The 12,020-nt window shown below is 40.8% G+C and overlaps 1 protein-coding gene across 1 annotated transcript in view; it reads left to right on the forward strand.

Annotated features, from left to right (window-relative positions):
* Positions 1 to 914: 914 nt before the first annotated feature.
* Positions 915 to 12,020, forward strand: part of SHISAL1 (shisa like 1) — a gene marked incomplete at its 3' end in the record, with an annotated part of 30,343 nt that continues 19,237 nt past the window's right edge. Inside the window, exons 1-2 of the mRNA XM_015823542.1 lie at positions 915 to 987; positions 3,774 to 3,987. Coding sequence (XP_015679028.1) covers positions 921 to 987; positions 3,774 to 3,987 — 281 coding nt within the window. The remainder of the gene's footprint in view (positions 988 to 3,773; positions 3,988 to 12,020) is intronic.

Here is a 12,020-nt window from a genome sequence, read left to right on the forward strand (position 1 = left end):
TGCAAACAATTCTGCCATATAAACATTCTGTGAAGGTTCTGACTGATGAACCCAAACAAACAAACATCTTCAAGACATTCCAATCTCTTAATGTAAAACTTTATTGAGTACATCATTTCGGCACGTATGAAAGCAAAACCAGCTCTGACAAACCGCAGGCCAAACCCCTATAGTAAAAGTATAGAATTCCCCCTCCCATCCCTGAACAGGTCACATTGCCCAATTAGGTACAATTATATTGTTATGAGAAAATGTCTCTGAGTCAGGTCAGACACCTGATGAATCGTCCTTGATTCTGCCTTCTTTATCTTTGTAGCCCACGTTCCATTTCCCCATTCTCCCTGCAAGTTCGTTGGCAAGCTAAGAAGTAATCATTGTTGCAGCAGCAAAGCGAGCTTCAAGTTTGAAACATTCCTTTACCACTTATAGATTCTTCGTAGTACTTATGAACTGCAAAACAAAAAAGGTTACACCGTCAGAGGTTTTGGTTGAGTATACTTCACTCTTGAAAAGCCAGAGGATGATATTGGCTGCAGAGCGTTAAAGCTTCATCCCCTTTTTCATGCATTACAATAGAGGTCCCCAACCTTTTGGGCATCAGGGACTGGTTCCATGGAGAAAGGTTTTTCCACGGACCAGAGAGGGCATGGTTTTGTGTGCTGCCTGCGTCCCACGGATGGGGCTTTGCTTGTTTGTGCGGACCGGTTGCTGGCATGCCACGGCCCAGTATCGGTCCACAGACCAGGGGTTGGGGACCCCTGCATTACAGGTTGAAGGTGAAGTTTTTTAAGCCTTTTGTTTAGTTAAATAGATCAATGTATATATATATAGCGTAGGTGCATATATGTCCCCCTCTTCTAACTTCACAATTTTGTCTCGTTCACTAGGTAATTCTCAAACAGCTCAATGAAAAGAAAACAATGACAAGTTGTGGTCGGCAATCCTTACATACACTGATGATTGTATTCTGTTCACTCTTGTCAGCAGGTAAGTTTGACTTTTTAATTTATCAGTGGCTTTTGTTTTGATTTGCCTGAAACCAGTGGCTTTTGTTTTGATTTCCCTGAAATATTGTTTTTCTTAGTTGCTAAGAAAAACAAAAATAAACGTCTTTTTTGTATGAGCTTTTCATGGGTCAGCACAGAGTTAATAAAAGACAACAGAAGAAAATGACACTTGTTTTTCTTACAAAAGCTCCTTTCACCATCTGGCTGTTTTGTTCCTGTTTGTTTTTAAATAACAATAGAGCTGATATGTCTTGGGAAAGGCGAATAAACCACCCTAGAAATAGTTTATTTAATATGGGTGCATATTATTTCCTGCTGTTCATTGGTTTAATAGAGCAACACCAGTAAAAATAACCTATCGGCAGATATTTCAAGACCTCTGAATATCTTGAGTAGAAAGATCTTTAAAATGCAGAGTTTGGGGAAAACAGGGTGAAAAGAGTTTTTAAGAAAAGATCGATCTGCACCTCAGATAAAGTGGCATTTCCAGGTTGACATGGACTTTGTGATTATACCAAAGACTATGGGTCCAGAAAGGTCAAGATGGCGGTAGCAATTGTCTACCACATGTAAAAAAAAAAACAACTAGGTGGTGTTTTGATTATATGGCTATGGCCATGATCGTGACTCTTTTTTCTCTCCTTGCAGTGTTTCTCAACCTGGACCATTTTAAGGCATATGGACTTCAACTCCCAGAATTCCACAGCCAGCAATGCTGGCTGTGGAATTCTGGGAGTTGAGGTCCACATGCCTTAAAATTATCCAGGTTGAGAAACACTGCTAAGGACACTACAACTGGGACAGATCAGGATATAATGACTGATTCTCCCGTTTCTGAAAAGCTCATAATCTACTAATTGTCTAGATGTGTCTCCCACCCTAGTTAAAATAAGCAACCATTTTTACCTCCACAAAGGTGGGCTTTGATTTGATTTTCCCTTATGTGAACCACAGCAACTACAACCACAGGCTCCTAAAGGACTCTCTCAAGGCTATATTGATCGAGGGCAGATTGCAATAGATGTTTGGGTTTTGTATCCTTTTGTTCTCTTGAATGTCCCAGACACCTTTGTATTTGATGCATCATTAGCCACAGACAGTCAGGAGGGTGCTTGGTCTCAGAAAACCCCTTTGTTGTATTGATTTCAACAGGGAAATTAAAGGGCTTTGTTTACCGGAAAAATCAATAGAACTTAACCATTAGAGCCTAATCAGTCCGTGAAATGGAGAATCTCATTTCACATGTAAGGCTATAGCTTTGGGGAAAAAATGAAACCATATCTTTGGTTGGAAGAGAACGTTAAGCCTGTAGATCCATGAAATTAAGATGCCTCCGGCTGATTGGAGATATAGGACCACACCAGTGTTTTTCAATCTTGGCCACTTTAAGATGAGTGGATTTTTTTAGCCTCCAGAATTCCCCATCCAGTTTATTTCCCAGCGAGCAGTCAGCATAGAGCAGTGGTGGCGAACCTATGGCACGAGTCCCAGAGGCGGCACTTGGAGCCCTCTCTGTGGGCACGCACGCCATTGCCCCAGCCCTGCCTCCTCCCGTGGCCCCCTCCTCACCAGCAGCCCCCTGGAGGAGAGTCACCCCCAAATGCAGCCCCCGTGGAGCAACGCAGCCAAGCACATGGCAACTGGGCAGCAGTTGCTGCTGCGGGACGCAGGCGGAGGGCGTGGCCATCATGGCGCTGCTGCAGGGCCGCCTGGGCCATCTGTGGTGGGCTGTGGATGGCCCTGAGGGCGGACAGGGTGAGGGTGGGGCAGGGCGGGGGCGGGTGGGCAGAGTGAGGGCAGGGTGAGGGTGGGGCGGTTTTTGGGCACTCGGTCTCTAAAAGGTTCGCCATCACTGACATAGAAGGTGGTATAGAACCCAACATACTGGCTGGGAATTCTGGGAACTGAAGTCCACATATCTTAAAGTTGCAAGGTTGAAAAACACTGGATTATACTGTAAAGAATTAAAAATGGTATTCAGACAATGTCAGTTCCAATGAGAAGAAAAAACTTTTGGATTGAAACTAATCTAAGCTATAATCCTGTTGCAACAGTTTGGGGAAATATAGGGGTTGTTTTGGGGGTTTTTTGCCCCAAGTTCACAGCTGTGGCATTAAGAAAGCCCAAGATCTACCTGAGATGACAGAGGTGTGTGTGCATATGATGAAGGGAAGAGATCTTGGAGAATGAAAGGAAGAGATGTTGCCAGGGGGAACCATCAGATAAGAGCAGACAGAGCCCCCAGTCACTTTAATGGTCAGAGAAAAAAATTTAGGAAGCAGCCGCCATAATGGATTAAGTAGTTAAAAGTGGCGCCGGGAAATTTATACTTGCGGATTTGCCAGATTGCTAGTGTAATCTTACAATTATTATTATTATGTTGCTTTGCATGTAGCCTGAGTGCTTCTGTACTGGAGACAAATTCCTTGTGTGTCAAATCACACTTGGCCAGATAAAGTTCAATTCAAGTTCAATTAAGTAGAATGAATTCATCTAATTGTGCCTGCTGTCTGGTTTACCTGGGGGGGCTGACATCCATCCCGCAAGTATCCTAAGTTTCTTTCTCTGACCGTTAAGCCACTGGGGACCCCTGCCACTTTGTCGAATAGTTTCTCAAGGTAGCATCGCTTCCCCTCGTCCCCTAAGGTCATCTATATATGCCATTACAAAAATGCCTATCTGCTTTGCAGTGCTGCAAAAAAAAGCTAACTATTATTCTTTTCTGTTGCCAATGAGTTACAGAGAGATTTACACCTTGCCTTACAGCTTTCTCTGCACATTTTCGAGTCTGTGAGCCATATACCGATTACAAAGGTCGTTCCCACGTTGGATTCCATTGTCCCCGACTTTCGGACAATAAATCATACATCTTTTGCTGTCACCATAACAACACCGTCTTTAAATATTGCTGTAATGAAACAGAGTTTCAGACTGTTATGCAAATGAACTTAACAGGCAGTACAGATGGATACATGCATAAGTAAGTAAATACCATAAACTAAAATTACCTCTTTTTCCTGTAATCAAAATTTGATTTTTCGGTATTCAAAGTTTTACTGAGTCATAAAAGCAGGTAGCAGAAATGTGTTTAATTGCGTGTGTACCTAAAAATAAAAGAAGTAAATAACACTGGAAAATGAGGAGGAGAGGGAATTGCCGTTTTTCTGCAGAGCAGAAATGTTATACTTGGCTAATTGCTATTTTAAACTTGTGCAGACTTTGCATATTAATTACTTCTAATCATCTGTACTTAAACGGTAAGGTGCACTTGATTGTATGATCCCTGGAGTGTACCCTCTTCATAAATTTTCTTTTCATATTTTTATTTCAAATCCCATGGGCTGTTTTTATTGCTTCCCTCCTCCCTTATATTCCCTTTTATTTTTGGAAATCCCTTTTATAAACTCTGATTGAAAAAGGGTGAAGAAAGCAGTTGAATTTCCCAGCAGGTTTGTATATGAAAGTGGTTTTCACCACAGCCCCTGAATTTGCTTCTTAGTGCCTACACTCAGAGTTGAGAAACGGCAAAGTAGAGCCTAGTTGGATAATGGGAACTTCCCCATCAGTGTGTTATTAGTAGAGCTATATACATGGAGTTTCAATTGTGCCTCATGGCTGCCATCTTGACGTTTTTGACCCTCTCCCCTGGAGACACTTAAGTCAATTGGATGCTTCCATTTCCTCTTTCAACCAAGGGTCATTTCTTTTATTTGCACCAATAATTGGATTACTTTGGGGGTAAATTCTGTTCAGAATCAAACATGGCAATGTGATGTTGGTTTATCTGGACAGCACACACAATATTAACCAATTCTGGTCTGTGACATAATAAAAAATTGATTGAGCCAAAGTTTGTCACGAGTCAGGTGAGGGTTAGTTGAAAATTGAAGTGAACGTTTCCAGTTTATCTATAGTTGTGTGGAGAAGGAAGTAAAATGAAAGAAAGATGCACACCTAAAGGATATTGACATAACATTAAACCAGGACTTATGATCTAGGTATCTTGATTGCATCTTCTCCCAGTTCAAGTATTGATCTACATTTGGGGGCTAAAATACATAGAATAATGATCAGTTGATCAACTGATTGATCTCACACTCCAACCCTTGAGGTTTCTGATTATTTTATTTAAATGTCAGGTGGGCTGATGTGAATCAGAATATTTGTTAGTCCCTCCCTATAAGCACTTGCATAGATTGAAAGTTCTGTTGTTATTTCAAAAAGAATGGTCTTTGGCTTCATAGGGCTAAATTTAAAAAAATACATGGGGAATCCCAATACTTTTGAAAGGAGGTCTCACATCCCAGGTCAAATTCAGCCACCTTCTACTTATGCTGGAGTTGACATTCTGCTGGTCTTTATGGAGATGCAGAAGGATAAGACCTCAGTGTAGTAAGTCTTGGGCAGATATAACTAAAGACTCTCTCTTGGAAGCTGGTGGGAAGCAGACAATGATTGGATCTGTGAATGCTCAGACTAAAGTAAAAATCTTCCTCAAAGCTTCTCTCCATCTCTTACACCTCTCTGATGTTACCTTCATAATCTAAAAGAGCTACGTGTTGAGTGCTTAGCTGGAAAAGCTTTGGATCTTCATGCCATCTGATGTTGCCTTTCCGTTTTAACCCAGTTTATCTCACTTTTGCAGTGGTTGCTGGCAACTGAACAGAAAACAAAGCAAGCCTTAAGCTGTTTATGATTCACTGGAGGTGGGGGTGACTTTGTCACTAAAATAACTTATAGAAAACAGGTCAACAATTTGTAAATAGATTTAATAGATTAAAACTTTTGGGACGGCCTGTTTCGTAAGGGATAGGAACTAATGTTGTAGTAAACTATTAATCAGTATTCAGATAGAGGAGATATTATGTGTATATGTGGGTTAGTCAGAGTTAGTTTTGCTTCGACATGACCAAGCAGTGTATTCAATAAACAGTAAACTCTTCGGAAATGGAATGTAACTCAAATTTTATGTGGACTCTTGAGCTGGATGTTGATAGTGTGGTTTTTTGACGTACTTTTTTCTTTTTAATTGTTTTGGGGGTTTTGTCTTTTTTCTCTTTCTTTTGGGCTTTTTTTGGAGTTCTATATTTTGTATTTTAATCTTGTTTCAAATAAAATATATTTTTTTTAAAAAATCTTTTATTTGGAGGGTTTGGGCTTTACACAAACTTTCATGGCCTATTTAAAACATCTCTCCTCAAAATGATCAAAATGCTTGTTAGGCATAAGTTGTTCCCAATGACACAGTCCAGATATCATATAGTGACCCAGTGGTGGGATCCAGCCAGTTTGCACCACTTTGGCAGAACCGGTAGCTAATTTTTTGTTGCCCAGGCCCAGAATGGACTTCCGGAAGCGGCATCCACACAGAGAACCGGTTGTTCACATATTTGAATCCCACCACTGTAGTGACCTCATAACATCCAATCAAAATTGTGGCATTGTTCTCTTTCCTGAGGAGAGGTTGGGGCTATGGAAAAATGCCACCTCTTCAGAAACATCTGTGGGAGGGAGAATAAAACAAGAATAGTAGCTGCAACTGTGAGATAGAAGCCCTGTCTCCTTTTAAAGTTCTTTGAAGCATATTCTAAAAACTGGCAAAGCCTTCAGTTTTTTGGTCATAGCTAAAACTAGACTTTTTTGATATCTTCTGAGGATGCCCCATAGCTGTTCCAATCAATTAGCACCAATGAAGTGAAACAAGTATCGCAAAAAGATGGAAGGTGGTAAATGAAACAGGGTGTGCTGATATCCTGTGAAAATGAGAAAAAAGTGGGTATGGGTTCTTCAATTTATGCTTTTAACAGAAACTTTCTCATTTGCTACTTCCCAAATGTAGGATAGAAAAAGAACCTAAAATGTGCAGTTTCAACACTAATACAGACCATACAAAAGTAGAGATTAAAATGTGAATAACTGGGCCCCAAAATAAATAAAGATAATGATGCATAAGATGTATTTGTTCATAACATTTATTGCTATTATTTTTAAAATATACCAAAAGAGGGATACAATTCAATTCAATAAAATGCATTATATTAAGGAAAGGGCACTGTGAAATACACATACTCTGTTAGGAGAAATATCAGAAGAAATGACCATGGAAATGCATATAAATCTTCTACAATTCACTAGCAAAAAAGATCAGTTTCACTCAAGGACTACAATTCACCTCTTGGTGACTGCTCATGGGTCCTTAATGATGATTTATTGTAACATTAATACTTGAAATTAACAGACCAAAAGAACATCCCTGACACTTTTCATTGCTTCAAAAGGCAGTCATTTCACCTGCTCTTATTTATTCCTTCAAGGTGGTAGCTCAGCTCACTCCACAGATAGCATGCATAATGGAACTTAAGTCACCAAAGTCAACTCCAATTTGCTAAGAAATGCACACACAATAATAGTAGGAGGAACTATAGCCTTGAAAATTGCATCTCAATTTAAAACATTTTCTTACAGAGGTCTGCAAATAGGCTTTCAAAGCAATTCTGTTCCTACTGTTTTCAAACAGTTTCCTACTCTTTGAAGTTTGGTGAGAACTCACAGCAAGGATTCCTCAAAGAAGAGAAAAGGTTTAATCCAGGGCTAGGCAACCTTGGCTCTTTTATGACCTGTGGACTTCAACTCCCAGAATTCCTGAGCCAGCATGGCTCAGCTTGGAAACCTCTCCCTTTCCCCTCAGCATGGCTGGCTCAGGAATTCTGGGAGTTGAAGTGCACGAGTCATAAAAGAGCCACGGTTGCCTACCCCTGGTTTAAGCCAATGTTTTTCAACCTTGGCAACTTTAATTCCCAGAATTCCCCCACCAGCCAACAAAACCCATGACTTATTTGTGCGTGTCATGGTTTTCTACCATTTTTCTAAGGCAGGTTGCCATAAAAATCTATAAAAAGATAAACACCAATACTTAAAGCGTCCCCAAGGCATAAAATGGGAAAATCCCGAGATTAACTAAAAAAGCAAGTTTCAGTGAAAAGCCAAGCCAAGCTGATTTTTTAGGAAACAGAGAAGTGAGGAGGGGCTAACAAACAATTCCCCCCTCCCCAGATGGGTAGGACTCAGAAAAATTCTTTCACATGTCCCTAATGGCTGGCGAGAACTGTTCCAAGAGCTTCTCTTGCAGTTAAGAGGCAGGTTGGAAGCAGATGTGGTCACATGGACAGCTGGACCGTCTAAACCAGTGGTTCTCAACCTGTGGGTCGGGACCCCATTTGGGGTCAGTCGACCATTTCATGGGGGTCGCCAAGCAAGGCTGTCCGCCATTTTTTTGTCCACCATTTTTTTTGTCCGCCATTTTTTCCCCTTTTCCGGTGGGTGCCTTACCTCCCTTGGGCTGGGCCAGCTGGTGGTCGGCCTGCTCCGTCTCTGCCGCTTGCCAGCTACGCCTCGGCCGGCGCAGGGGGCGGAACCACGCATGCGTGGCGCTCCCGGGCAGGGAAAGTCCTCGACTTACGACCGGTTGGGTAGTCCTCGACTTACGACTGGTTTAGTCCTCGACTTACGACCGGTTCAGTCCTCGACTTACGACCGGTTGGGGTCGCGGCATTAAAAAGGTTGAGAACCACTGGTCTAAACGCTATTTTGGCTTTTAAAAGTTGACGCAGTATTTTGCCACCAGAAGAAAATCTCTAGCTCATGGCTGGACTGTCAAGTTCTTGGTGCTCTCTGAGCTGGCTTGTTTGCCAGAAAACATTTCCTCACCCAGCTAGGCAACAAACTCCACACTCACATGGCTGATGACGTTAACTTAAACTGATGGTGTTACCTAGTTTGCGTAATGAAATGTCTGCAAGAAAACAACCAAACTCAGCACCAAAGACTTCTCACTTCAACCCTGAGCTATAAATATTCTTCTTTATTGATGTTGACCTAGTTGGGTTGAAAGGCCTGTGAGCAAACCACCCAGCTCAGGGAACACCAAGAAGTCCACAGCATTTTGAACAAGGATGGGAGACATTTTATTTCATATTCATAACAACATCACAACATCACCCTCAAGTTGCATTTGAATCCTGGGCAAACCATTAATTCCTCTATGCCAGACATGTCAAACACAAGGCCCGGGGGCCGGATACGGCCCGTGAAGTGGTTTCATGTGGCCCGCGAAGCCATCCTGGAAACAGTGAGGGAACGGCCCCCGCTGCCTTGGCCCTGGCCCAGGCCAGCCCGGGAGCCAATGTACAATTTTGTGGTGGCCATCTATGCTGAAACGCATTCAGTCTTAGCTCCATAAGCGCCCCCCCCTGCATGGCCTGAGAGGAACAGTGAGGCTCCTCCAGTGGACCATGCCTTGGCATTTGCCCTGGTCCCACCCCCTTCTGCCAGAGACCCTCAGATCTATCCCACTCCTGCCCAGGCCCCCATAGGCACCCTTGACGTGAACGATGTAGAGCTGGCCACACCCACCCAGTAGGCCACACCTACTCCATCCACGCCCATCCAGTGGGCCACACCCACCCTGGCCAGCCCCCTGAGGGCAACCGCAATGCTGATGTAGCCCTCAATGAAATTGAATTTGACACCCCTGCTCTATGCAGTCTTCTTCAGCAATAAATACTCTATAACTTGGACTGTAGGCAGGGCCATGTGTTGGGTGAGTGGGTGGCTCACAAAAGTCAATGTGGTGGCTGAAACCATGCAAAACTCCATTCCTTTTTTTTAACACGCATGAGGTAACAAAAGCTCCCATCTTTTAATAAAATGTATTTGTTAGAAAAATGATCTAAAATTTAAGTTATAACATCAAAGAGAACTTTTATAAGATTATGTCGAGATCATATCTATCCCCAAATAAATTGGCTAAAATGTATAAAGGATCACCAAACAGTTGTGGAAATATAAAACCCAAATAGGAACCTTTTTATCATTTTTGGTGGACTTGCTAAGAGCTAAGCAATATTGGATGGAAATTAGTAATGTAATTCAAAAAAATCTTGAAAATTAATATACAGTTCAGAAACTTTTTTTGTTAGGGTTTATGGTAAAACATTGGAAAAATCACATGGTGTTTTATTGTTATATATGATAATAGCAGCGTGACTTTTATATGCTTAGCATTGGGAAAAAATAGAGGAACGGTTAATTAACAGGACAGAACTGGCAACAATGGCCAAGTTAACCGCACTTGTGAGAGAAAAATCACCAGAAGAAATTCACCTACAGTATAATTGGAAGCCCTTTGTGAACTTTTTGCAGGAGTTTGAGAAAACTCAGATTTTGACATATGAATTTGATGTTTGTTAAAAAAATTTAAAGGTTTTTTCCATTTCCCTTTTTTTTTTAGGAAAATGGGATATTTTTGTAATGTGAAACTATGAGTTGAATCTAAGAAGTTGGAAGAAGTTAGAAGTCATTCTTTGTATATATCGTTATTTTCCTCTTTTTAAAATACATTTTTTGCACTTCTATCCCTATTCTCTTTTTATTCTTTATTTTTTCTTTTGCTGGTGTGTTTTTTTTATGTGTATTCTTTGCAAAATATAATAAAATTATCTGAGAGTAAAAGAAAAAAAAGGAAGGGGTACCACCAGATTTCCTTCTGGTTTTATGCAATATAGAATGAGACTCTAGAAAGAGTACAGAGAAGAGCAACAAAGATGATTAGGGGACTGGAGGCTAAAACATATAAGGAACGGTTGCTGGAATTGGGTATGTCTAGTTTAATGAAGAGAAGGACAAGGGGGGACATGATAGCAGTGTTCCAATATCTTAGGGGCTGCCACAAAGAAGAGGGAGTCAGGCTATTCTCCAAAGCGCCTGAAGGCAGGACAAGAAGCAACGGGTGGAAACTAATCAAGGAGAGAAGCAACCTAGAACTAAGGAGAAACTTCCTGACAGTTAGAACAACTAACCAGGGGAACAACCTGCCTCCAGAAGTGGTGAATGCTCCAACACTGGAAGTTTTTAAGAAGAAACTGGACATCCATTTGTCTGAAATGGTATAGGGTTTCCTGCCTCAGCAGGAGGTTGGACTAGATGACCTCCGAGGTCCCTTCCAACTTTATCATTATTATTATTATTATAAAGAATTATAGGGCTGAAAAGGACTTGGAGGTCCAAGGTAGGAGATTTTATATCATCTCCGACATCTTATTGTCCAATCTTTTCTTGAAAACCTCCAGTGATGGAATACTCACACTTCCGGGAGGCAAGCTGTTCCATTGATTAATCTTCGTCACTGTGATGTTCTGTTGATTAATAGAAAAACTTCTTGACTTTTTAAGCAAGTGTGTGCTTATATCTAAACTTAAAAAGAGATGAATGGATCTTGGCTACATGCACTTATCCTAACTCCAGCATGCCCTGAGAGATTGGAGGTTAAAAAAAATCCCAGATCTTGCTTTTTAAGTGCACAGCAACTATCACAGATGTTCAAGTGGAGGCCAGAAATATACATATAAATTATACATAATTTATATGTATATTTCTGGTGTCCAGTTGAACAGTTTATACATAATTGATATGATATGGAATTTTTTTTCTCCCATCTCCTCCTTCAAACCAGTTCAGAAAGATGCAATTCCAAATTGAAAATAAGGCATGCAATTCATGCAATGATAGCAAATCAAGAGAATTTTTTTTAATTTTTTTTTTATTTTTTAAACCAACAAAACAAAACATAACACACATACACACACAGTATATACTCCTCCCTTTTTTCGTAACGGTAATCTTCTATTATTTACATTTCCCCCCCCCCTTATTCTTCTTTAGAATATTTGTCCTTGTTGCCCCGTTGTTTCTTATTTGCATTTTTTCTTCCTTCATACTATACTTCATACTAAGAATAATACATATTATTATTACTTTACATTATTATACACACATTTTCCACTTTTGACCTTTCCACATTTATTCTCCTCTATTATTTCTAGTCTCCAACCAGTCATACCACTTGTTCCATATTAGATAGTACTCTGTGTCTTCCTTTTCTTTTATCTCTTTTGTTAATTTGTCCATCTCAGCACAGTCCAGGATTTTTCTTATCACTTCTTCCTCTGATGGTAT

The sequence above is a fragment of the Protobothrops mucrosquamatus genome, unplaced genomic scaffold (genome assembly GCF_001527695.2).
Source record: "Protobothrops mucrosquamatus isolate PMUCROS unplaced genomic scaffold, P.Mucros_1.0 scaffold1907, whole genome shotgun sequence".
Lineage (NCBI taxonomy): Eukaryota > Metazoa > Chordata > Lepidosauria > Squamata > Viperidae > Protobothrops > Protobothrops mucrosquamatus.